This window comes from Pholcus phalangioides, unplaced genomic scaffold, assembly GCF_987345545.1.
Source record: "Pholcus phalangioides strain wild (caught in Gottingen) unplaced genomic scaffold, Ppha-v1.0 ptg000010l_1, whole genome shotgun sequence".
NCBI classification, from domain to species: Eukaryota; Metazoa; Arthropoda; class Arachnida; order Araneae; family Pholcidae; genus Pholcus; species Pholcus phalangioides.
Window position 1 is genome coordinate 29,204,299 of NW_028301603.1, and position 26,205 is coordinate 29,230,503.

A 26,205-nucleotide genomic window follows, 5' to 3' on the forward strand; every position below is an offset into this window, starting at 1 on the left:
TTCAGGACCTGACAAGGATGACCTGACGGGTAATTTCGATTCCCCTGATCCCCTCGAGGGCGAAAACTCGCCTTGAATTTCCGATCAGGGAAATGACCCTGTACCTGTATGAACTGGATAGACGTTCGCGCGTGTTTGTTTGCCTGCAGTGGCAAAAGAAATTATGCTGCCCCAGTGGAATCCCTTCTTGTTTCTCATTTTGTTTCTGGCGCAAAGTGAACGCGAGAGGAAATTTTAATGAAGATGGCTCATAAAACAAACCACTGCTTGTCTGTATGATCAGATTCTTATACACGCCCTACGGTGGGATGAACGTCCATCTTGTAGTACTACTGGTGTTTGTATGAAAATGCATGTGAACTTGACACAAACGAGAGCTTTTTTAGTTGTTTTCTCTCCTCCAGGGAAAGAAAAGAAACTATGTATAGAATTGATGATGTTTCTGTTTCTTTTTTTGGAATACGCCCTTGAACTCGATGCTTTTTTTTGTTTGACTAATACCAGAAATATGATAAATAAGAATTATATGAATGGAAATAGGAAAATTCGTACCCAAAAACATCTGCTCCAGGCAATACCAACGGGTGTTAAAAGGACTCGTTTCTAGCAGATGCAGTTAAAATTTCAAATAATAATTAATAGAAATTGATAATTTATCTTGTATGTTTGTACTAAATTGGTAATCGGATCGATACCACACTTTTTTAAAAAGAAAATCGATATTTTTAATAAAGAATTGTATCATTATTATTGTTTTAAATAAAATAACTGCCAATCAGTAAACTTGATTGTAAGTTAAATTATTATCAAGGACGCAGGGGTATTTTCTCAAATTTGAAACAGCGTTAATGGTTTTATTTTCTTCTCAACGTTTCTGTTAGCATAAATAGAAGCAGTGTGGTCCAAATAGGTGGGACCCAGCCCGAATCAAACTGAGGCCGTAAATTGTTAACACTTTCATTTCTCCTGAAATTATTTCTTTAATTAATTCTCAATGTTGATATTACTTGTGATTCCGAAATTAGTTTTTTTCTCCAGTATATATATATATATATATATACTTCTATATATATATATATATATGTCTAAAATTGCTCTTCTATTAGTTTTCAATTTTTTTTTTACATTCTGATTCTCACCAATTCTGAGATTTTTTCTTTAATTCTGATCCTCAACGATTCCGAAATTCTTTATTTCTGATTCCCATCAATTCCGAAATTCTTGCTTTGATTCTGATTCCCATCAATTCCGAAATTCATGCTTTGATTCTGATTCCCATCAATTCCGAAATTCATGCTTTGATTCTGATTCCCATCAATTCCGAAATTCTTTATTTCTGATTCCCATCCATTCCGAAATTCTTGCTTTGATTCTGATTCCCATCAATTCCGAAATTCTTGCTTTGATTCCGATTCCCATCAATTCCGAAATTCTTGCTTTGATTCCGATTCCCATCAATTCCGAAATTCTTGCTTTGATTCTGATTCTCACTATCATTCTGAAATTCTTTCTTTTTAATTCTGATTCTCACAAGGTATGAAATTCTTTCTTCAATTCTGATTCTCACAAGCTATGAAATTCTTTCTTCAATTCTGATTCTCGGTAATTCTTTCTTTCTTAAATTCGGATTCTCGCAAGTGCTGAAATTCACATTCTCGCCATTTCTGAAATTCGTTCGTTAATTCTGATTTTCAGCTATCTGAAATAATTTCTTTCATTAATTCTGGAAATATTATTTTTAATAATTCTGAGTTTTTTCATTCATTCTGAAACTTTTTCATCTGTTTATTTATAGAATTTTCATTAATTTTGAAATTACCTCTCATTAATTCTGAAACTATTCCTTTTTAATAATTTTGATTTTTTTCAACCGATTCTTAAAATATTTCTCCCGAATTTTTTTCGCTCTCATTTTTCAGTTTCTAGAACATTTTTGGATTCCAGGTTCCAGAACAGTGGTTCTTAACATTTTTTCCATCCCGCGCGCCTAGTGCAATGCGACATACCTTCTTGCACCACCCTCGGATAATGTGGATGATCCATTAGGAAATTTAGTTTTTCTGCGATTAATTACATTTATCCATTATTTAATTTTTATAAACTCTTTCACTCATTATTGAATTCCGTTTTCGGGAATGGTTTTTTAAATTTTAGCTTCTTTTTTATGAAAATTAATTCAAAAACTAAACCAAAAAACTACGTATTTGGCTCTTGGGAGGGATGATTGTTCCTATTCTCCCCGCTAGATCCGCACCTGACCGAAGGCACACATCTTCGGCTACGAATTGAGCAAAACCACGCATTTTCATATTCGAAAAGGAGCGAAGGCAAACATCTTCAGCTTTCAGCTGTGAATAAGGAGGATGCAGGTATCTTCAGGGGCGTCGGAAGTGTTTCGAAACTGTGGGTGATCGTCTTTAGTTTTATATCGGAAATTTTAATTTCTGTATCAATTCTGGGGGTGCTCGGATCCATGTCACAAATTACCGTGCCCACAGCCACTGGGTATCTTCATCTGCGAATGAAGCCGAGGTAGACAGACTCAGCTTTAAATGGAGAGAAGGCAGACATCTTCAGCTTTAAATGGAGAGAATGCAGACATCTTCAGCTTTAAATGGAGAGAAGGCAGACATCTTCAGCTTTAAATGGAGAGAATGCAGACATCTTCAGATTTAAATGGAGAGAAGGCAGACATCTTCAGCTTGCCTATAGAACTGAGGGAGTCAGATCAACAGGGCGATTTGATTATTAATGGTTTTGTTTTTCCCATCGAAACAGAAAACAAATAATATTGCTAATCGAAAAAGAAACTTTTGCAACATTAATTTCACGTGACACATTTTTTTTTTGCAAACGAAAGCTATAATAACGTGTCAAAATGTCAGTATGATTCTGAATAATCAGCCAACATGTAATTATTTTTCCATCTCTCGCTCCCAAAAATGCTCGATGGATCTTAGGATTGCAGATTGCATAAACTCAGAAATTTTCATTAATTTGTAATTACTCCTTACATCAATTCCGAAATTATTTCTTTCATTAATTCCGAAACTATTTCTTTCATTAATTCCGAAACGATTTCTTTCATTAATTCCGAAACGATTTCTTTCATTAATTCCGAAACTATTTCTTTTATTGATTTTAAATTCTCATCGATTTCTGTTCAGTATGCTCATATTTTTGACTAGCTATACCTGGCGCTGCCCGGGTTTTCTTCAATCACTGGGAGGATTGAAAAATTGACTAAGCATTACAAAGAAATGAGCTATTATACCTAATAAGGGCAGCATTGAAGACGTGATAAACCATTGTAAAGGCATATAAATGTCTGAAACGCATTGCTAGGGAACCACGGTAACCAAAGTAAACGTTCCGAAAGAGAATTGGTGAGGCTCAAAAACCATTGTTGCCCGACAGTTTTTTGCCCATTTCGGGCCTTTACCCAAGTCTGATAAATTTTTAAAGTAGCCTATCGTTCAAGTCGGTTCTCGTTTGGCATACATGCAAAATTTGACAACGATCGATCTAAAATTGTAGATTTGTATACAGAACACACACACGGAAAATCAATTTTATATATATAGATAGATTTGGTATTAATGTTTCTATACAGGGTGTCCTGTATGTGCTGATGCAGCCTTTATCTCACTAACTGTTCATCGTAGAGGTATGATTCCAGTTTTAAAAATGCTCAAAATGCGTTCCAAAAACTACCCTGTACCAGTTTTGAGAGTTGAAAATATAGTGTGTCATAAAATAGAAATTAAATTCTTTATACGGTCTCCCCTGTCTTCCAACTTCCAATTAGAAAGTTGTCCTGTCTTTTCTGAGCACACAAAATAAAAAAGTTTTGAATGTTCACTGAGATGTCAGAATTAAAAAAATCGGAGAACAGTTGGGAAAGAACAACAAAAACACTAACAGCGCTTCCTTTTCCCATTTATTTTATTCTTTCCCGACTTTTCCTCTGGTTTTTGAATTCGAATATCTCAGCGAATATTGCTCTTAAAAACGTGAGATTTTTTTTGTTGTTGAGCTCAAGAGAGACCGGACAACAATTTTCTAATTTGAAGTTAGAGGACAGGGGGGTCCGCGCGAATTCGAGCCGATCTCCATTGAAAAGTTCCGCCACAGAGAGCGCGACAGGCCCACAATGGTACAAGTTGTCAATCATTAGTTCCCTTCACTCATAGTTCAAAAAATAGATGGCAGATAGCAGCAGTACACAAAAATAAACTTCAGACACACACGTTATGTTCCCAACACGTACAGCCGCTGTGGTGGTCGAGTGGTTATAGTGCCGGACTCGTGATGCGAGGATCCGGGTTCGAACCCCACAGTGGTGGTCGGCTGAAGTTGGTTTTCTGTGGTTCCCAACTTCAAGGCGCAAATGCGAGCCGATCTCCCCGTTAAAAAGTCTCGCCACAGAGAGCAACAGTCCTACAACGGTAAATCATTCAACCATAACACTTCACTCATAGTTAGTAAAACTGGTGGCAGATGACAGCACTACACATAACAAGGCATTACACAGAAACAAACTTTACGTCAGGTTGCACTACACGTACACGCACATTCCCGCATGTACCGATTCGTTGGGGGGTTCCGCGGGGGGGGGGGGGTGCATGTGTGGTGTAGCAGTAGTAGGTAGGGGATCCATGATGTTCTTAAGTGAGCCACCTCGTTGGGCAATTTGCCTGTTGTGGCGTTGTATTTGTATTTGTACAACACGTGCGTTCCCCAAACGCACATTCCAACATGCACCAATTCGAATTTAGAAGTTCCGCAGAGGAATATGGACGAGGTGCATGTGTGGTTCAGTAGCAGAAGAGCTGCAAAAATTAACTTCATCTATACAACTATGGCAAAACTTGCACATCTGCGAAAACAATAGCACCTGGTATGACCAATACAGTAGAACCTCGCGATAATGGACACCCATGGGACCAAAAATTTTGTCCTCTAATGGGGAGGTACGATATACAGTGTACCCTCGTTTATTCGACTTTCACATTTATACGACGTTCGACTCGAGGCGCAATTCTTACCTATACATTTTAAAGTTAAAAATGCATATGTTACTGTAAAAGTGTTAGTGGTTATTCATAATCACAAATGGTCTCGATAAAGAAAGTTTTATTAACTTTCACTACATTTACAGAAATTATTAGAGTTTGGGGGGGGGGGAATTACTTCGCCTGATTTTACTGTCCGCTATCGAGAGTGTTCGCTAATGGGGAGTGAAATGCATTAGGCACCCCTATTCCATGGGACTGGAAGAGTCATCATCCTCGGATAAGTCGCTCTCTGGTGGCAGTGGCAGCAATTGAGAGCTTCAGTCTGAGATACGTCCGACCATCCATGTACTGTAGCGTTCGGCGCACACGAGCTCCAATGAAAAATCGAGGTATGCGTTGCCTTTGTAGTCTAGTGGTCTAGAACGCTCACCCAGAAAGTGGGAGAGAGCGAACGAATTTTCTCTCTTTCCTAAAGATATCTTCGCATCAGTCAACTGTTAAAAACCTTCGATCAGAAGATTGTCCGTTCGGGGAGGTTCCATTGTAATAGCTTTGGAAGTACCAAGGAAGAAACAGACGGAGAGATTTTCCAATGTTTACTTCTTACTCTTGGTGGTGTCATCTAATTTCAGAACTGCGGTGATAAGAAGTTTCTTTCAAGAGAGCAGAATTGAAAATCACAAACTGGCATTTATTTGGAATTAAGTTCTTTTTCCGTCACATAAGGAGACGTCTGAAACGATAAATTTTTGAAGCAGAAAGAGAGGGGATTTTCCACTGTTCAAAATTCATACTGTTCTTCCTGCCATCTAGTCACACAGTCATAAATCACTTGTCCGGTGATACGAGGTTTTAGTAGAATAAACAGAATTTTTCATTCGGTTCAGTTCCTTACGAACAACACCCACAAACTGAACTGAACTGAACAAAAAGTTCAGTTTGGTTTTTCGGCAAATAAGGAGGCTTCCAAAACGAAGTATCTCACAAAAAGCAGACGACAGGAAGTTTGCTCTGTTTACTCGAACTTTATTACATAGTTCAGATTCAGCGCAAGAAATTCTCGAGCGAAGTTTACAAACTGAATTGCAAGGAAGTTCAGTTCTTTTTCCATCTCATAAGGAGAAGTCCAAGACGATGATCCTTCAAAGAAGCAGATAAGGGAGTTACCATCGTGCTGCCATCTGAGCTCAAAATTAATAACGATTCAAGCAGTTATGATAATTTTTTTAAAATAGAATTTTAATGAAAATGCTGAACTACCAAACGACTGTTCAAAAAACATTACGATCATTTTGTATTCTTCTTCCTGGTTCAGGAAGAACATTTTGTTTATGTAATCTTCTTTTCGGAAATTTATGTCTTTATTATTTGTATGAAAGAATGAAGCGAAACAAAAAAAAACTATGTGTTTGTTTTCATTTCAACGTGTTTGATGTAAACAACTATGTCGGAACCGCGTGAATCTCGTGTATTTCCTTTTATATGATAAATTTTGAGCGTAAAATATCAAAGAGATAAAGCTGATCTATTGTATAAGATGAAATAATTTAATGTACTTTTCCAATAGCTATTGTTGCGACATTATTAATTAATTCTTTCATTATGTAATGTGTAAACCTTGAAGCCATAATTCATCAACTGTAACGTTTTGAATTGGGTACGTATATGCTAATTTAGTTTTGTAATTTTTTGATCTAATTGGATGGGGGACCATGGTGCCCACAGCGGCAGGGAAAACTAATAGAGCAACCCCCCCCCCCATGTAAATTTTGCCTTGGGGGGGGGGGGGTCTCCGCTCCACGCAGGGCAGCCTTAAGAGACTTTTGCCGCCCCCCCCCCCCTGCAGTGATTTTTTTTTAGGTTTATTTAATTCTTTGTGATAATCTTTCATTATAAGTGTTTATTTTCCGAAAAATTGAACCAGATTTTATTTTTAAGAGCCCCCTCCACTGGCTATGCCCGCATGGGCCCCCATGGTACTGGCTTCAGAATTATAGTAAGTAACAAATTTAAGGCTGATTTTGAATGTGGCTTCATAGACACCCATAGTTGGACCATGATTGGTCAAATGACGAACTGAAGCGAAGAGCCGAACTGAACGAACCGAAATACCGGTTTTTCTCCGTAACACGTCATGATCCTAAGGACAATGGCTAAGGGGAGAGAGTGCATCTTGGGACATTGTCCTCCACGCTATCCATAGCGCAGCTCCTTAGTTAAGGACAAGGGTAAACTTAACGAGCAGTTTTTAAGGATGAGGGGAAAGTTCAACCTCAGGATTGTTAATAAGTGAGATATTTAAAAAATATGTGAATGGGAATTCCTGTGGTCTATCCTAGGTGATGTACTTATATCTTGGTATGCTATTAACTTTATTAAATACAGTCCACAGCATTCCTGGCGTCGCAGCCTGCAGTGCTGTGAGTAATCAAGCACCACATAGTATTTTGTAGCATGGGCTAAGGCACCCGAGAAGTGGGATATAATTCTGTAATTGAAATCAATCTGCAATGTGTGGTATACAGTTATATATGGTAGCAGCTGTATTGGTTCAGCTCCATGTAACGTCATCAACTCAGGAATGGACCTATCACAAAATCCCAACAATGACCAGATCACAGCAGACTTGATTAAAGGCTAACAAAGCTAAAGATTATATGATTTTGTGGATTGGCCAATTTCATAGGGGGTTCCCGACTATTCTTGCACTTTGAATCAAAAATTTAAAGACACCTCTCAATAAATTTTGTATTCCAAGTGAATGTAGTAGTAATGACATTAGAGCAATATTTTGAATATTAAAGTGACGATAAATTTTATCGATAATTAAATTAAAATGTTTTTTGCATGTTCCAGGTACCATGTTTGGTCCAGTCTCATACTGCCCTAGAATGTCTTTCAACATGTTGCAGAAAACTTTCCACATGTGCAGAACCTCCTACAGTATACCCAGAATGGCTGCATGTTCCTCTTTCCACAGCAGTTCGTTCGTTCCGGCGAAAAAGGATACAGAAGAAAAGGAAATGGAGAAGCTGGTGGTAGTTAAGGAAAGAGTTTTCAAGACTACGCCGGAGAAAACTAAAACAAACTTCCTTAGCGTGGTAGAATCATACTCGAAGAACATCAAAGGCTTCCGCGGACATCTCGAGTTTGTACATGCTGCTCTGAGAAACATGGACGAATATAACGTGCAGTATGATCTCGAGATATATAAAAAATTGATGAACGTATTTCCGAAAGGGAAATATATCCCTAAGAACATGATACAGGCTGAGTTTTTCCACTTTTTCAAGCATCAGGAGTGTGGCATCGAACTCTTGGACAAGATGGAGTGGAACGGTAACCCATGAAACTCCTGCACATTTACTGTAGTGTATATCCTATGTAACATTACCCTCTATAATGATAATTGTTAAGTATGTAGGTATTTCACAGTATATTAGAGGTATTTCCATGACTTGCCAAATTCCTATATGGAAATTTTGTCCTGATGTTTCGACCCTGACATCTCGTTCCTGGTACATTTCACCCCTGGAAATTTTGCCCGCTCTGACTGTATGAGTGACCACGTAAGTGACTGACTGTGGGAGTGACCAAGTGATGGGGTGAGTGACTGTATGAGTGAATGAGTGCCCAAGTGAGAGTGGGATTGTTTGTATGATTGAAGTGAGACCAAATGAATGGGCGAGTGACTGCACGAGTGCGTGAATGATTAGATGAGAAAGTGTGAGTGGCTATATGGTAAAATGAATGATCAAGAGAATGACTGTATGAGCGAGTGTGTAGTCGTATGAATGGCCATTTTCGTGATCAAGTTAGTGACCATATGAGTGATCAAATTTGTGACACATACTCACTTGGTTTCTCATGCAGTTGCATACTATCACTAACTTGATCACGCCCTTAGTCACTCATATGGACACTAACTTCATCACGAAAATGGCCACTCATTCATACAGTCACTCACCTACCCACTTGGTCACTCGTACAGTCATTCACTCATATAGTCACTTGTCCACTGGTCAGTCTTTTATTCATTCCATCACTCGTACAGTCATTCACCCACTCTCTTGGTTGCCCATATGGCCACTCACATGGTCAGGGCAGGCGAATGGCTGGAGCTGAATGTCGGAAGGGGGGGGGGAATGTATCGAGGACAAAACATGTCCGTGGCAAAATGTCAGGGATGAAACGGCGACAGAAAAATTTCCATAAACCATCCGAGGTGATAGGTCGTCACATAAACAACAAAAAATATACTGGCGGCTAAAATTTTTCATGTGGATTATTGAATTGAGACCAGAGGACTATGCAAAATTTGCAGAATTTATGTAGGTCTAATCATGTCTAACGACATTCAATAGGTATTACCAAGTCTTAGGAATATTGAATTAATTTTGGACTGTTTATCTTGCGAAAAACATGCTCAGCTCCAAAAAACATTTGTTTGGTGCTTCCCCTTCCCCCCTTGGGTGTAAAGTGATTTTCCTGCCCCCTCCCCATCACCAATCTAGGAGTATCTGTTAACCATTCATTATATGCGGTGACTCTCGAAAATTTCAATCGGATCCCGTTGTCATGAGCCCCCGCCCTTCTGCACTTGAGCCCCCTGGTAGGGCCCCATGCATTAAGACAGCATTGCTAATCTCACTCCTTTAATGGATGAATTATAGTATGGCCCTGATTATCCAATTTAATTCAGAACTGACAGAAATAATTTTGGAATCGACAAATAATTTCAGAACCAACAGAAATAATTTTGGAATCGATGGAAATAATTTCAGAATTAGTGACAAATAATTTCAGAATTAGTGACAAATAATTTCAGAATTCACAGAAATAATTTTGGAATCGATGGAAATAATTTCAGAATTAGTGACAAATAATTTTGGAATCGATGGAAATAATTTCAGAATTAGTGACAAATAATTTCAGAATTCACAGAAATAATTTCAGAATCAGTAGCAGAAATAATTTCAGAATCAGTAGCAGAAATAATTTCAGAATCAGTAGCAGAAATAATTTCAGAATCAATAGCAGAAATAATTTCAGAATCAGTAGCAGAAATAATTACTTAAAATTATTTTCAGAATCAGTGAAAAAAAAATTCAATTATTTAGAGCACAATTTTTACTCTGGGCCATGCTGGGCCAACCGTTAAAGACACAGCCACACATTACATCAAGTACTTGTGAATCTTGATTCTTACAATTATAAATACAGCAGTATGACTTGCAGCTGTGGCACTAGGTAGTAAATTGCCTATGGCGATAGACCCGAGTTGTGATCCACACATTACATCAAGTACTTGTGAATCTTGATTCTTACAATTATAAATACAGCAGTATGACTTGCAGCTGTGGCACTAGGTAGTAAATTGCCTATGGCGATAGACCCGAGTTGTGATCGGTTTGAAAAAAAAGATAAAAAAAGCTGTGGCCCGCATTCTGCATGGATAGTTCAAATTTGGCCCACGATGTCTGAAAGGTTGAAGACCCCTGGTTTGAAAGTTCTCCCATACTCAGCCTAGATTCATGTCACAGAATCACATCCTGTGATGTTTACAGCAAAAACCAAACAATGCAGTGCTGCCACCTTATGAGCAATAACAACTTACGTATATGTTTTAAAAATGCTGGTTTTTAATTGTAATATGAATTTTTCCCTCAATGTTATTAATAATGTATTGTGTGTGTGTGCGTGTGTGTGTGATATATATATATATATATTAATATATGATATGACAATTATGATAATCCAACAGTTTTCTTGATTTTTATCTTATCTCGCAGGTGTTCTTCCAGACAAAGAGATGAAAGAAATTGTCTTGAATGTGTTCGGTAAGAGGTCTGTGGTATACAAGAAGTATTGTCGCATGTTATACTGGATGCCGAAATTGAAGAATCTCAACCCGTACGAGGTTCCAGATCCATTGCCAAGTGATATAGAGTTGCTTGCAGAACTAGCGATGAAAAAGATGTCTGTTGATCCTAAAACTAAGATTACACATTTCAAGGTATAGGTTTATGAAGGAGGGTTTATAATCTTTTTGTGCTCTTTACTACTTTGGACTACTTTGTGCCAATAAGGTATGGGGAGGGCCCCTTTCCCAAAATCTCCAAATCAGAATATGCTGAAATCTGCTATGTATACATTGCAAAATAATCTGGAAGAGTGTCGAAAACACTATTGTGGTGATTTTTACTGTAGAACATATCCAGTCAGCCGAGGGCTTGTTGCAGAACAATACAAAGCATACTGCTTTGGGGCACAGAATAATATTCAGTATACTGTAATACAAAAATAATGAGTTGATGGTTTTCTCAATTGTTGATTGGACCCAGAGAATTCACATTTGCCCGGAACCTGATGTTACAAGGAACAGGCCCTGTTCACAGCCACCCTTGGGGGAGGGGGTTGTAACAGGTTTTGGGGTTGCACCCTTCCCCCACATTCGTGGAAATGAAACATTTGGGATTATAAAACAAGATGGCAATGCTTTAATCGTGAGAATGTTAATTTAAATCTAAATAATACAGTTGATGCTTGTTATAACGACCCTCATTGTTCCATCCAAATCGTTCCATGTACAAGTGCTGACTGTATAAGGGAAATCAGTAAACATATTCATACCATGAAATGGAGGGGAGGGGGGAAGGCTGATTATTTATGTACTAGGTCTTGCGTTTAGTGACGAAAGAATGGAACATAAGGTCTTGTCTATGGGATCACACAGACCTCTTCTGTATATCTATGTATAGTTCCCCTACCCGTCTTTCTAGTGTTGCAGTCTGTTCACACATAACAATCATGGCCGGTCTCCATTCCAAGAGATCTGTTATGTCTTTCAGAAACCTATTAGAATAGTATTCTGAACTGCGTCTGACGAGTATGAATAGATAGACTGGTATAGAGAAGGCTTTTTTTTTGAACTGAGAGACGAGAAGAGTCTCTCAGAATGGAAATAGGTCACGAGTGTGAATTGACTTTTAGCCATGATCTTATTATTGAGTTGGGGGGGGGGGGTATAAATAAACTTGCATGAGGCATTGAGCTGTGGACATTTTTATATTACTGTGAAACCTCAATACAATGATACTCGATATAATGATCAATGATATTTTTTCACATCTCTTGTTTGGAAATGCCTATAATCTAATGTTGAACTATCGTCTCTCGATAGAATGATAATCCTTTTACAACTATGTTTTTCTTGGTTCTTGGTCTGTAGAGTATCATTATATCAAAATTTCACTCTGTTTGCAAAATGTATAGATTGGGAGATTAATATTACATAGCCATTGTTGTATTGTTTTGTGTTTTTTTTTTTGTGAAAATTTTCTGAAGTAACTGTCATTCTATTCAATTTTCATTCATCAAGACAGCTGATCTCGAGAACGTAATGGATGACACATGGATCGTCAGTGCACAGAGTTCCATCCAACAAGATATCCTCAAAAAGCATCCTGTTGAAAAGCCGGTTTACGTGGAAGGGCCGTACATAATCTGGTTGAAGAGAGTATCGCTGTCTTATTTTGTTCTGAGAGCGGATCCACCGAACAGACCTACTGTTGAGTTTGATGTGGATGGTGAGTTGAAATCTAGATTATTCTATTCATATCGATTGCATATATAGCTCTGAGAGAGAGAGATTATTTGTACCGCATGTGTGTCTACTGGCATGTATACCTACCATATACATTCGTGTTATTAATAATAATCAACTGAAGCAATGCACAGCAACACAGCAGAATAACTTTTAAATGACTACATTTATGGGTTTTATTCAAACTGTCAAATTACTACAGTGAAACTTAAGACAGACATGGTATGAGCCAGAAACCTGTGTTGAATTGACAAACCTGCCTTTATTTTTCTCGAAAATGTTGGAGATAACTATAAAAAGGCAACTGGTGAAGTGGTTGGACAATAATAAGGTATTGGCCGAAAACCCAGCATTGGTTCTGGAAAGGAAAGTCGTGTGTTACCAGTGTTTTTTATTTTTATGTTCATGTGACTAGGGCTTTGGGCAAAGGCCTAAAACGTTGATGTATATCTTAATTTCCAAAAGGCCTTCGATCAGGTCAAACTGGAGATGTGAGGTGAGAATATTCTCAGAGAACGAGAATACTCTGGGAATATTCTCCTAGATGTAAAAATTGAAAAATAATTGAGAATATTCATTTTTCTTTTAAATAATTTGAATTTGTTTTACTAATTTTGTTTATATTGTGAAATATAAATCAGTTTTCATTGGCTGAAACATTTACAACAAAACAATTTTTGGTATAATCACCCCCAATGGCAACTTATAATTCGAGAATATTCTCTTCATGATGAGAAGTTTTATGTTTGGGTATAAAGATTTTCGAAACCTTTAGGTTAAAACCTTAAAAAAATTATTTTAAAATTAGATAAATTTTCAGAAATAAGTTCAGAACAAAAAATTAAACCAAAGGTGATTGATAAAGGAAGCTATTCTTATATAATCACTTTCATTCTAAGAAGATGCAGAACTGCTGTTTTCTTCAATGCACATACACTTACATTCTATATCACTCACATTTCTTTGCAAGTAATGTAATTCAGCCATGTTGGTTTCATCTTCTTGCTTTTCAACTTAAATATTGTGGGCTAAAAACTTCAATACTCCTTGTCTTTTTGACAGGAAAAGAGATGGGAGACAGAATATTCTCTCGAAGGACTATTATTATAAATTACTAGAGAATATTCTTATGAAAAATAGTAATTATTCTCAAATTATTTATTCAGATTATTTATTATAATACATGTTATTACATATATTCTTGATAATACTCTCTGGAAAGATTTCGGTAACTGAAGAATATTCTCATCGAGGAGAATATTCTCTGGAAGCACTATTATTAATAACTTCAGAATAATAATTATTATTTTATATATGAATAATTCTGCAGTAATTTATGAAAGTAGTCTTTCCAGAGAATATTCTCAAGGATATTATATGTAACTATATTATAAATTACAGGAGAATATTCTCATCAAGAACTTAAAAGAATATTTTCAAGTTATTTGTAATAGTAGTCCTACCAGAGACTATTCTCCGAAAGATTATTCTCGAGAATTTTACATCTCTAGGTCAAACATGATAAACTCTTGAAGCATTTACATGAAATTAGCATTGAGGGCAACTTGTTAAATGGTATAGAATTGTGGTTGTGTGATAGGTCATAGCAGGTTATGTTGAACAAGGAGTTTTTTGATTGGAGTTCCTCGAGGAAGTGTCCTTGCCCCCCCCCCCCCCCATACTTTTTTCACATTTTTATTGATATACTCGATCAGGGTATCAATGGGATTTTTAGCAAATTTGACGTGAAGCTAATGGAGAGGTAGTCGGGAATTAAAGCGATAGGGAGTTGCTTCAGATGAACTTGAATTTGATCGCAGCATGGAAAAATGAATGGAGCATGATTTTCAGTATTGAAAAGTTCACGGTTGCTCATTTTGAACACCCTACGTTTTAGAGTTGAAGGGTGATATTATTCCCAATGCAACTAAAGTAATCAATTAGGAAATTCTCATTGACGAGCAGCTTAGGTTTTCCGAACATTGCTATCAGTGGTGATAAAAAAGAAAATAAATGAAAACGAATGCTCTGAGGTTTTATTCTTAAAAAAAGTCTTTGTGTTCTCTTAAAGTGATCCTTCCTCTTTTCGGGGCTTAGTTTGTCCTGGATATCAGTATGCTAGTGGGTACACAAGGTTTGAGCTATAGAGTCTTAATTCTTCCAATATATTTACACTGGAAGAATGTAAGGAAGGGGGGGGGGAAGTACTATCTATTGATGCTTATTCTTATCCCATCCGAATTATAAGCATAGGTTCATAAGAATGACTTTAAGAATAATCCGGAAAATGCTACCAACAAATTATTCTTAAGCTCACTCCTTAAGATCACATGACATGAAAAGGGGAAAAATAAAAGGAATCGCTTTCCACTCATTGCTTTACACATTTACTAAACCTTTTGTTCAGTGATGGTGGTTGAATTAATTTTTAGTGCACATGCAGAATATATTTTTTTTCTTTTTGCATTCTTTAATGTTAAAAATGGAAGGTGTTAGCGGTGCTATTGGCAGACATATATTTTCCCTTTTTTTCTCCAATAGAGTTATGAATAAATGGAATAGCTCACCTCCAGGTGTCATGAATTCTACCAAAATAGACATTTTTGAAAAGAAATACAATATTCATATTGGGATGAATAGAGAAGCTATGCTATCCATACAAAGAAAAGTAAATTTTAAATTGCTGTATTTTATAGTTATATTAATTGACATCCATATTTTTTGTGGGAATCTTTTTTCATCCACCTCATTGGGCTTTTTGCCTGTTGTGGTCTTTGTATTTGTACATGAACGGAATCAAAAGATAATCCCATCTATGATTATTGTTTCGAAGAGTACCTTTATAAAACAAACTTGTATAAAACGGAATATCATTTCAATCTCTTGATATGTTTTGTTTTGTATAGGTTCCACTGTTGAAATGAATAGGGAGTTGTTTTCAGTCTTTTTTATTCTACAGACCCCCTTGTGGCAATAAAATGGTCATGGACTCCTTTACAGAATAACATTCAATATAAAATATGAAATCACCATGTTAATTGTTTTCTAAAATTTGGTATTTTTGTATTTGTTCTGTCTGATGGTGAGTTTTTATTTCATTATCAGATGTGTCCAACCTTTCACTATACATGTTTGGAGAACCTAAACCAAAGCATCTCACTGTTGCTCCGAACACCATCCATGAACAAGAAGATGGAACAATTTTCGCAGCTTGTGCGACAGGCACCTCAAGTAAGGACTCTGTTTTGTCTTGGGTTCGTTTGCTTCAGCAGTCTAATCCGATTCTTGAGAACGTACCGGTTCTTTTCAAGCTGAAGTCTATAACGGCAGCAGTGACGACACTGAACATAGGTGATAGGACTTCCAGTTTTGAAAGTGAAAGTAGCAAAGAGGATTCGGAACAGAAAACAGACGAGGGAGAGTCTAATAAAACTGAAGATGAGTCCTCAAATGTACAAAAACAGCAGCAGCAAAGCTGATAATGCTCTTTTAATTATGAGATAGTTTCAATGACATTTCTTTGTTTGTGTTGAATGCCCCTGTCGAATTGTCTCTAGTGCATGCTTCCACAAATTCTCTGTAAGCAGGCATGAATATATTGAGATCATTTATTGTTTTTTCGCTCCTAAATGATTTCATAGGGTTCAAGTCAATAGATTCTAATATGATGTTATAGTTTATAATGTTTTAAATTGCTTACTATGCAACATATTTTATCTCGAATTTGATTTTGTTAACCCATTTGCATCCTCCCTACTTGTGCTGTCACTTGTGATGCAACTACTTCAGTTGCATGTATGGTGACTATGGAAGCATTAAAAAAGCCACAACCGTAAAAAAGTCCCGAACCGTTTGCACAGGAGACATCTATTCAACCATTGACTTTAGAAACATACTTTCAATTACAAAAATTTTTTTTAGTGCTGTACGATTACCTGGAAATGTCTTAAATTTCCCAAGGGGTCCTAGATATACATGAAAAATAGAGAAATTAACTTCTTATGTAGACCCTGTGTGCTAAAACTTCCAATTAGTGAAATGTAAAGGTGGGTCTGAGAAGTCATTTACAAAAATATTTGACGTACTTTTAAATTCAATATCAACAGAGATATTTGATTTGATATAATTTCGTACGATTTGTTGGACATAATTACTTATGTATGCCAAGGGGCTGATGCCATCTGGCAGCCTTTGGGAAAAAATAATCTGAATAGGATACAGGGGATCCTAGGGATAGGATAGGGGTCCTATTCCTTAAAAGGGTACAGGAATAAGCTCTTTTTCATGCCACTGGCATTGCATTTTATTTGCAGGACCATGAAAAAACAAAACAGGAAAAAAAGATTTTTGCACTTGAGTCCTTTTCCATGGGAGCTACTGAATTGGAAATTTTAGGACAGGCATCTTCAGCTTGTTGCTCATGAGCACCATGCTGCCTCCCTGCCCGTGTCTAGCTATTTCATGCTAGCAAGCACTTGATCAATTTCCTGATTAACCACTTTACGATCAAAGGGCGTAATATTGCATCCAAATGCCAGTGGAATAAATTCAAACAAGTTTGCTCTGTTTTCTCTCCTCTCTCCTGATCATCCTGCTTTGTTGCAACCTTACAATTTTTTTCTTTTTGGTTTTTTGTGTACCCTGATAGTGATTTTTCCCCCCTCACATATGCTGTATCTTCTAATAGTGAAAGAGAACAGGTAGGGTGACGGTGAAAAGAAATATAACTTCATACTTACATCCTTATCACCTTATCTGTTATACTGTCTTATTTTTTCATTTGTTTTTTTTTCTTCCCTTTTCTGACATGCAGTTAGGTTAGGACAAGGTTACTATATTTATTGCTGATTCGTTAAATAGAGATCATTCAAATTTATTGCCAGTTCACTTGTAAGCGAAGAAACTAAATACCTTGTAAAAATTGCATTCAAGGATTAAAATTGTCCTGATTTTTCATGCATTCCTATGTCAAACTTGGTGTAAGGGCGCTCTTCTTTTGCTGATGGGTGCTATCAGTGCTCGCAAATAGCAAAAGGTTGATGATCTCTGTTTTAGCACATGGGCAGACAAAGTTAATTTCTGCATTTTTTATATATACGACCCCTCATTTTTTTTTTAGATTCCAAGTAATTACACGGGTATTCGAAAACATTTTGTAATTGAAAGTTAGTGTTTCTAAAGTCAACGGTTAGGGAGATATCTGCTGTGCACACAATTTGGGCAACAGGATCGCTGGGGAAAAAAGAAGGAAAACCTTCTCCACTCATCTTTTTCCCTTTTTTATTTCTTAAATGTTAACTATGATAGCAGTTTCTATGATATGTTGGTGGTACCACAACTATGCATCATTCATATTTGTTACCAAAAAATATGAAACTATCATATTACAAGAAATAACATCGAAAAGGCAAAAAAAAGCTATATTTATTCCATGTTTGTGAATTGTACATAAATGATCACATCAACATTTCTCTCTTGTATCAATTTCTTATGAATGACTCATGGATAATTTTTTTTATGGCAGTTACAATGTGCAATGAAAACTTTATTCTTACTCATTTCATCGAACCATCAGAAAGAAAAAAAAATTAATTAGAAATAGGCATGTGTAATAGAAAGTGTAATGATTCAATATTTATGAGCTGTTGCAAAACGACTCTCGAAAGTAAATTCAATAAAAAGGACTATTCAATTACATTATGTTGTTTCCTTGTTACATTGGTTTGTTACACGGATTTCAATATTTGGACCTCTCATTGTTTAATTAAATGACTTTAAACTTCACAATTCAAGCATACAGCAGTTTTTGTTTAAGCCTTGACTTGCTATTTCACACGTATTATGCAGAACATGAGAGGGCGGTTGTTAGGGGACTGGTATGTTATTCATGATTGTCTATTTGTGTTTAATTTCCCGTTGCATCTCTGTATAGTCATTTGAGTATCTGTAAAACTATCGCGCCATCTTCTAGCATGTTTGAGAAGCTTCTGCCCCCCCCCCCCTAACCTTATCAATGTTTACTGTATCTTCATTTTTGTGTGAGATTTATTTTGCCTCGAATGTTGCTGTGATAAATTGTAGTCTTCTGTCATGATTCCCAATGCCCTCAAGATAAGGTGAGCATAAAATAAGTTAACATATTTGGAGCATTTTTTTTCAGCTTTAATGGACGGTTGGATCCAGAGCAGTAAGTAGGATCTTTTGAGAGGGGAGGGGGTGCAAACATAATTTTGCTACCCCTCCACTGTAAAATTAGAAGATTTTGTAAAGGTTTTTTTCGTTCTCACCTAAAATTTTTACGGCCCCTCCTTAAATTTTGCCGCCACCTTCTGGTTTTGGCCGGGTTGGATCTATACCAAAATTTATCTACATACTTATTCAGAGAACAAATTCACCAATTCCCCAATTTTTAAAAAGAAAAATAGTTCTAAATTTTTGTTTACTGCTACAATCTCAGGAGAGAACAATACAGTGAAACCCCTCAATAACAGACACCCATGAAACCGAAAATTTTGTTTGCAAATGAGGAATGTCTGTTAATGGATAGAAAAATACATTGAGACCCGTTGTATTAAAAAAAAGCGCCCATTATTTTATGCCCACCTTTATACTTCTGTGAAATTTATGAATAGTTAATATGGACTTTAATGTTACTTTTATTGCCTTATAATTGAAACACACATAGAGTGTAAATCGATCCTCACTAAAGCGATTTGTTGGTAACCGCTCTCCAGCTGCAGCTGTCTCTAGTAAGTTGGGTAGTGTCGGAAGATTACACCCAGGGATGAAATTGCCCAAGTGAATTGCCCATTCTATCTGTTTATCAAAGTTTTTGTTATTGATTTTATGGCAATTAGGGTGTATTGTTAAGGTTATATATGAATTCACATATTTTGCCATGAAATGCCTTTACTTTTGTGAAATTATTAAGCATCTTTGTTCAGAGTTTTATTTTCGAGCCATTTATACAGAAAGAGAAAGTTTCTGCAATGATAGTTGCCATTTACCATCTTGCTTGAAGTGATTCTAGCTCGTGATTTTGTTCGAATTGGCTATCGTGTCACTAATTTGTTGGCTTATTAAGGACGGATTGCAGTGTGTGTGTGTGTGGTTGGCATTATCTTGTGAATCTTCTGCTTTTATATCTTTAAAAAAATGTTTTTTTTTTAAAAATTCTTGAATAGTCATGGATGCAGGGATTATGCTTCCCTTTTTTTCATTCCGTGGATATGTCCTTTCTTTACAAGTGCAAAATGTGATTTTGATGCCTTCGGTTAATGTTCATCACTTGATAGTGTTTAAGAAAGGGTGGTCATTGATATTCACCAAGTTCAGATCTTCGCCATCCAACCAATACGTACGCATCAGTCCTTTACCCTAGTAATTATCGAGTAAAAGAATGTTATTATAATTCAAACATTAAAATTGAATGACACAAATGAATCTCATAAATTTAAATAGAGTGAAACCTCATTACATTGATACTCATTATAGCCCAAAGTGGAGAGTTCAGAGGAGGGTGGCAAATTTGAAGAATGAGTGGTCTTAAAATGTATTTATCCCATTGGTAGTAGAACCATAAATCTGCCTCTGGCAACAGAGTGAGAGGCTGGGTCATCGAGTGACAAAATGAGGGATTTATAGAGTTTGCAAGCACGTGAGTGAACTGAGGAGTGAACAAGCATCTAAATGACGAAAATAGTGGCCCAGAGGGTGAAGGACCATACTTTACCAAGCACGAACCCTAACCGTATTGCCAAATTGCAATTTACTGTCATTAATGAGATGGGTTGGAAATGAAGGTGCCATCTATCAGTGGTCGCCTCAAACTTGTTAGGGAAATATCTTATCTATATTCTTCCTTGGGTTTGATCCTGGGACCGGCATGGCAACCTTCACAGTGGTAGATGAGCATCTTACAACCACACCATTCAGGCAGATCAAGGGACCAGGTTAGTGAGCGATCAAAAGGGTGATCTAGCCCATGCGCAAGCATCTGAGCACCAAAAACAGTGTGCTAGTTTGTGAATGAGCAAAAATAGTGACCTAGAGGCACAGGCTTATTTACAGCAATGGTGGGGGGGGGGGGACAAGCGGGTTAAAGCATAGGGTGGTGAATTCAAGGAATGAGTGATCAAGAAAGTTAGACCAGAATGAGAGAAGAACGGCAAAATTTGTGTAGCCTTCAGGCAACAAAACTGTAAATCTGCCTCTGGTTATAACAATAAACCCTTGTACAATAATATTTTTTCCTCTTGTTTGGAAATGTCTATAGGTCTATACTCTAATGCTTTAAAAGCTGCCTCTCTCAATATAACGATAATCCCTTTACAACGATATTTTTTCTTGGTCTGCAGCGTATCATTATATAGAAGTTTCACTGATCATCATTATTTTATTTATTTAATGTAGTGTGTTATTTCTGACTAACTTTCCATTTTAACACCAGCAGCGGCCATAGGCAACTTTTATGTACTGGGACCCCCCTCAAATAGATGTTTGAAGCAAATTGTACTTTAGTTCCAGTTTTCCAAAGGGAATCTATCAAGGCTGGGATCTTCAACCGTTCACACATTGTAGGCCGAATTAAAACTTTCCATGAAGCCACTGTATTCCCCGTTGTTAAACAGGGTTTCCAAAATTATTGAGCACTTTTATTTACTCTGAAACTATTTCTTTCATTAAATTTGAATTTTTATTTATTTTGGGAAAATTTCTCTTTCACTAATTCCGATTTTTTTTAAAATTAATTATCCCTTTTATTAATTGTGAAATTTGTTCCAGTAATTCTGAAATATCTTTTTTATTAATTATGAAATTATTTCTATCATAGATTCTAAATTATTTTTTTCATTAATTACGAAATTATTTCTTTCCTAAATTCTAAATTATTTTTCATAATTTATGAAACTGAACTATAGCCGTGGGGTCTGGGGATCAGACCTAATTTATAAAAATTTCGTTTATTATAAATTTACTGAAAAATTCAATAAGTATAGAAAGGGTCTCAGTCCTGAAGGTGGGAGGCAGCTGGATAAGGCAGGAGACCATGAGAAGAAAATATGGTCCAAAGGGGGCCTTGGGCAAAAAGAGCTTACACTGTTCTAGGAAAGATATATTATTCTTACATCTTGTCAATCATTTTCTCTGAAATGAAGTATTTTATCAACTAAATTAGAAATGGCTTTGAAACCTGCATCCCGAAGAGTGTTCCCAAGCATTGAGCCGGCAACCTTATTCAAAAAAGTCATTCCTTGTTTACAGAGCAAACCAACAGCATTCCAAAACTCACTTCAGTCTCCCGTTCACTGATTACTAATTTGATAGATAGATGGCAACACCTCTCAGTATTCACTTTAGCAAATATTCAACAATGATGGTTAACACACTAATCAAACTTTCTCATAATGTTTCTGTCTCCCACAGAGCACCAAGTTTGTTCAGTTGTACTGTATTTACTCACCTTTATTTCAATATCACCTCGGAGAGATATCAAAAATGTTCCAAATAGTGTCAAAAGGGCTTCAGTTTGGGAACTTATGTGGACCTTCATTGCTGAATGAAGAAAACAAAAGTACAGCTTAGATTATTGCAACACGTTGGCAGGAAAATAATTATAGTTACAAAAAAAAAAGCAAACAAATCGTTTTAGTGAAGGGCGCAAGGCCGTAGGCCCTTTAGATTCCCCCCCCCCCCTCCAAAAGAAATTTCTGGCAACGGCCTTGGGAGGATGATTCAAACCTTGGATTCAAACCTCTGAGTTACCCAATGTACCCTACGGTCATTGAATGCCCCTCACAAAGAGCCATAAACACCAACTGGAACCGGTTCTACTTCTAAACCGAACACTACCATGTCACCATTATGGGTAATCTAATACCGTTTTACCTTCTCTTTTAGTGGTAAATAAATTTCGCCGAAAGTGCTGTGCGTGTGTAGTTTTTGTGTGAAACTAGTGCCAACATCTGTATTTCAAATCATGAGTGAAGTGTAATGATTGAGTATATTTCGTAATGTTGTGGGGGGTCTGTTTCCCTCTGTGGCGAGACAGTTGGAAACAGAATGGCCTTACAGCGGCAACTAGAACCACTAGCTCCTATAAAGCCTCCAATGAGGTGATGCTTTTGCCCGTGAATGTGTTTTAGTCGTTTGGTTTTTGATCCGACTTGAGAGTTTTGAATCACCCTGCATATACATTAAACACCGACCTTCTCCGTTGGACTCCATCCGAGATGCTGTATTGACAGTGTCTCCAAAAAGGCAGTACCTCGGTGTCTTCAGCCCGACAACGCCAGCTGCACACGGTCCTGGGCAATGAGAAATTACAAAGATTTTTTTAATGAAGAGAGACTTTACACTGTGTAACTTGCATCTGTAGTGCATGAGAAAAACACACGGGAGACGCTTTTTTTAATTAATTTATAACTATATGGTGAAGTGTTACCAGAATGCAAGCCGATTCGCACTTGGAGCTTCTTATCGTTTCTGTGACGGATCCTAAACTTCTCCATGGCGCTTCGTATCGACAGAGCCATCCTTGCGATTTCCCGAGAGTGTTCGTGTCCGTTACGGATGGGTAACCCCGAGACCACCATGTAGGCGTCTCCTATCGTCTCGACCTACGTAATCGCAAAAGTAACAGTATCAAGAAAACACGGCAATATTATCGGTAAGGATCGGTGAGACAAAGAAGGGAACTCCTACCTTATATACGTTGTAGTTTTCGATGATTGCGTCGAAGCACGTGTAGAGGTCATTCAGCAAATCTACGACCTGCGAATCAATCAACAAGTACATGAATATGCGTACAGCTAGTTCGAAAACTATACCGCCAAAATGAAAGGTATGATGGTACATGTTAAAACAAAACTTTTGCAAAAGGGCATAGCCCACTTATTCGGGGGATACATGTATTACTCAACTTCAGAAGTGACCTTGCTCCCATCATAAGCTGACACAGGCTCCTCGAATGGGGGAGGGGGAGATCACCGAGGGTGTGTATAGTGAACGGGAGGGGGGCGAATGCTTACCCCTGCCCTTTCACCTTTGATAATAGTACAAATTTTTAGGGAAACAGGGGGGGGGGGTTGCCTCTTGCCCCCCCCCCCCCATATCTGCTTAAGCTTGTATCCGTCAATGGCTCTCATTCCTGAGGAGTGACAAGGAAATATCTTCCTTCCAGTCACAGACATTTACGGAGGAGGAAAAAAGTACAGTGTCATCTCTTTTCCTCTCTACAGTACATATTATGTGTGTATATGAAGGGGGTGGGGATATATTTTTGTCCCTTCTGATCCCAGGGTTAATTTAGGACCTCTCCCCTCCCCCTATTTGCGACTCACTCAAATTTCATACTAACAAGCGCTAAACAAAAAAAAAAAATCATTTGCGACTGAAGGTTCCCTCACAAAACTTGTTTGTTTCGACGTTTACTATAGCTGCTCTCATCTTAGCAGCAAACGATATTTCAAGACTTTCGGTATATACAAGCCGGGAACCGTGACTGAAAAACGAAACTGATGATCTCGCAGTCGGAGAACGTTAGTACCGTGTTCTGGGATATAAATATTGCATCGGCTAATTTCTTGTGTTCATAAAATATGAAATGGTACCTCTTTCAACGGAGATGAAAAATACATTTGCTACGAAGAGTTTAGCAAATGATGGACCGTGTTTCTTGAAATATGATTCCGAATACTCGGGATGCGGAGAATGAGGTTCTATGAATACACTCACATGCTTATGTCTTGGACTGGTGAATGGGTGCGCGTCCAATTTCAGCACGAGTATTATTATTATTCCTATAGCGAGGTTGTTAAATATTCAAAATTTTATGTTTCGTTACCGAACGGGAGTAAAACGTTTCGCATGTTAACGAGACGATCTTCCGCTTTTACATGCAAAGAATGTAGTTCGATTCAGTGCGCGCACATGGTGAGGCAGGCGACCGAGAAGTACGGGCCTGTATAATGGAGACCAGAGACGAAAAAAAAACCCCATCGTATTGTTTTGTTCTACACCGCACATACTCGAGAAGCAAGAAGGAAAGAAAGAGTCCACTCAACCAGATGCGCGACTTGAACAAACCTGTTTGTTTTCACCTCGATCTGCTGATTTTCGCTATCTGCTAATTGGACCATTTCTCCTTTCCCCCCCCCCTAACCTCTTCTGTGAAAGGATCATCACATTATCATACCCTTACATTTCAGAACCCCTCCGGTCATTTTCTGTATCCTTCTCCTTTACTTATGTGCGGACATCTCTTCCTCCACTACCATGCATAGTTTGCAATTTTGTAAAACAAATTACAAATGTGCCCCTAGGCACTTAAAGGTTGGGGGGGGGGGTGCTGCCTGGGCTAAACAACCGATTGCCTATCCGGGACCGCAACTAGATACTGTTTCAGCCGGAAAGCATGTGTTATGCCTCCCTCTAGTAACTTTGGATAATTTTGAAAAGAGAATTGAGTGCCCCCCTCCGGTGCAGCGCTTGGGGCTAGATCCACCTTCATTATTCTCCTCGTTTGAGAGGGGGGGGGGTCTGCGAAAACCTTAGGCCAGAGTGTTGGATGCTTGAATTTTAGAGGTCTTGGCATAGTCCCCACATCCTCCAGCAGAGCCCCCCAGGCTGTGATGTTTTGTGGGCCCGCCATAATGAACTTATAGTATGAAAAGTGATGATAATCGTCCCGGGCTTGTGGGCGTTTTGTATCTCGGACTGGAAGTGTTCGAGAAAATCGAGCTGCTCTAGCAGGTCTTGCAGTTTCGTTTTACTTGTTCAGGTGCATCGCAATATGGCGGAATACTCGGAGCTGCTTAGGTGGACATGCTTTGACGTTTTGTCAACTTCTTTTTAGGTCTACCGAAATACCAAGAGCTGCCCGTGTTATCGTATTGAAACTTTTGAATAGACCCCTGTTTTATGAGGCGCTGGAGTCGGTACCCTGCAGAACCGAGTGCGCCCGCTTTGCTGCTACCTTGTAGTTTGCACAATCGTTGTACTGCCCATTTTAATGAATTCTTACCGATTATTTCCATTAGTGTCGGTTTATTTATTGGCTTGCTTCGTTGAGCCATTTAAACATTCAAGATAAGTTTTTTTGCATTTGCTAATGAGGTAACACTAAGAATATTCTTCTCGGATTCATTTCAGTTGAATCACGTACGTCAACTTTTATTGGGTTGATTGAAAGCCAGCTCGAGACACATAATTTCAATTATCTTCGAAACTTTCTAGTAATTTTTAATTGAATTTTTGTTTCGTTTTGAATTAGGTGTAGCTTCGTTATTATCAATACAACTGCAACATAAAAACATAGGAAGCAAATATAAGCGAACTTACAGTTTACTCGATCGAACCTCTTACACTTGAAGACACCCATATTTCCCAAGTCTCTCGAAATCAAGTTACTTGAATCCAAAGTTTCTTTATCTTCCGAGAATTGTTCCTGCACGTTGCAATCGCACATGAACTTAAATTTTTTTATCACTGATTTTCACCCGAATCGCAAAAAAAATAAAAAAAATAAAATACCACAAGCCTGTGACACTAGAACAGCACCACGAACGAAAGATCACTCAC

At 37.6% G+C, this 26,205-nt stretch overlaps 2 protein-coding genes across 2 annotated transcripts in view; one reads left to right on the forward strand and one right to left on the reverse strand.

Annotated features, from left to right (window-relative positions):
• The first annotated feature begins 6,423 nt into the window (after window positions 1–6,423).
• Window positions 6,424–18,320, forward strand: ECSIT (evolutionarily conserved signaling intermediate in Toll pathway, mitochondrial). The gene is made up of 5 exons (XM_089238077.1): window positions 6,424–6,675; window positions 7,875–8,357; window positions 10,811–11,034; window positions 12,400–12,607; window positions 15,730–18,320. The coding sequence occupies exons 2-5, from the start codon at window positions 7,880–7,882 to the stop codon at window positions 16,101–16,103; spliced, it is 1,284 nt and encodes a 427-aa protein (XP_089094203.1). The 5' UTR covers window positions 6,424–6,675; window positions 7,875–7,879; the 3' UTR covers window positions 16,104–18,320.
• The window catches only part of LOC149081243 (atrial natriuretic peptide receptor 1-like), a 64,897-nt gene continuing 56,997 nt past the window's right edge, over window positions 18,306–26,205 (reverse strand). Inside the window, exons 14-18 of the mRNA XM_089238074.1 lie at window positions 23,329–23,397; window positions 23,069–23,243; window positions 22,833–22,931; window positions 22,088–22,179; window positions 18,306–20,001 (exon numbers count right to left, since the gene is read on the reverse strand). Of these exons, the coding sequence (XP_089094200.1) occupies window positions 19,909–20,001; window positions 22,088–22,179; window positions 22,833–22,931; window positions 23,069–23,243; window positions 23,329–23,397 (528 nt within the window). The 3' untranslated portion in view covers window positions 18,306–19,908. The remainder of the gene's footprint in view (window positions 20,002–22,087; window positions 22,180–22,832; window positions 22,932–23,068; window positions 23,244–23,328; window positions 23,398–26,205) is intronic.

Bases quoted from the DNA above. Each gene is read 5' to 3' on its own strand.
- ECSIT (XM_089238077.1), top strand. From the start codon at position 7,880: ATGTTTGGTCCAGTCTCATACTGCCCTAGAATGTCTTTCAACATGTTG. The intron at 11,035-12,399 runs GTATAGGTTTAT...TCATTCATCAAG, and splicing joins CTAAGATTACACATTTCAAG to ACAGCTGATCTCGAGAACGT. The intron at 12,608-15,729 runs GTGAGTTGAAAT...TTTCATTATCAG, and splicing joins TGTTGAGTTTGATGTGGATG to ATGTGTCCAACCTTTCACTA.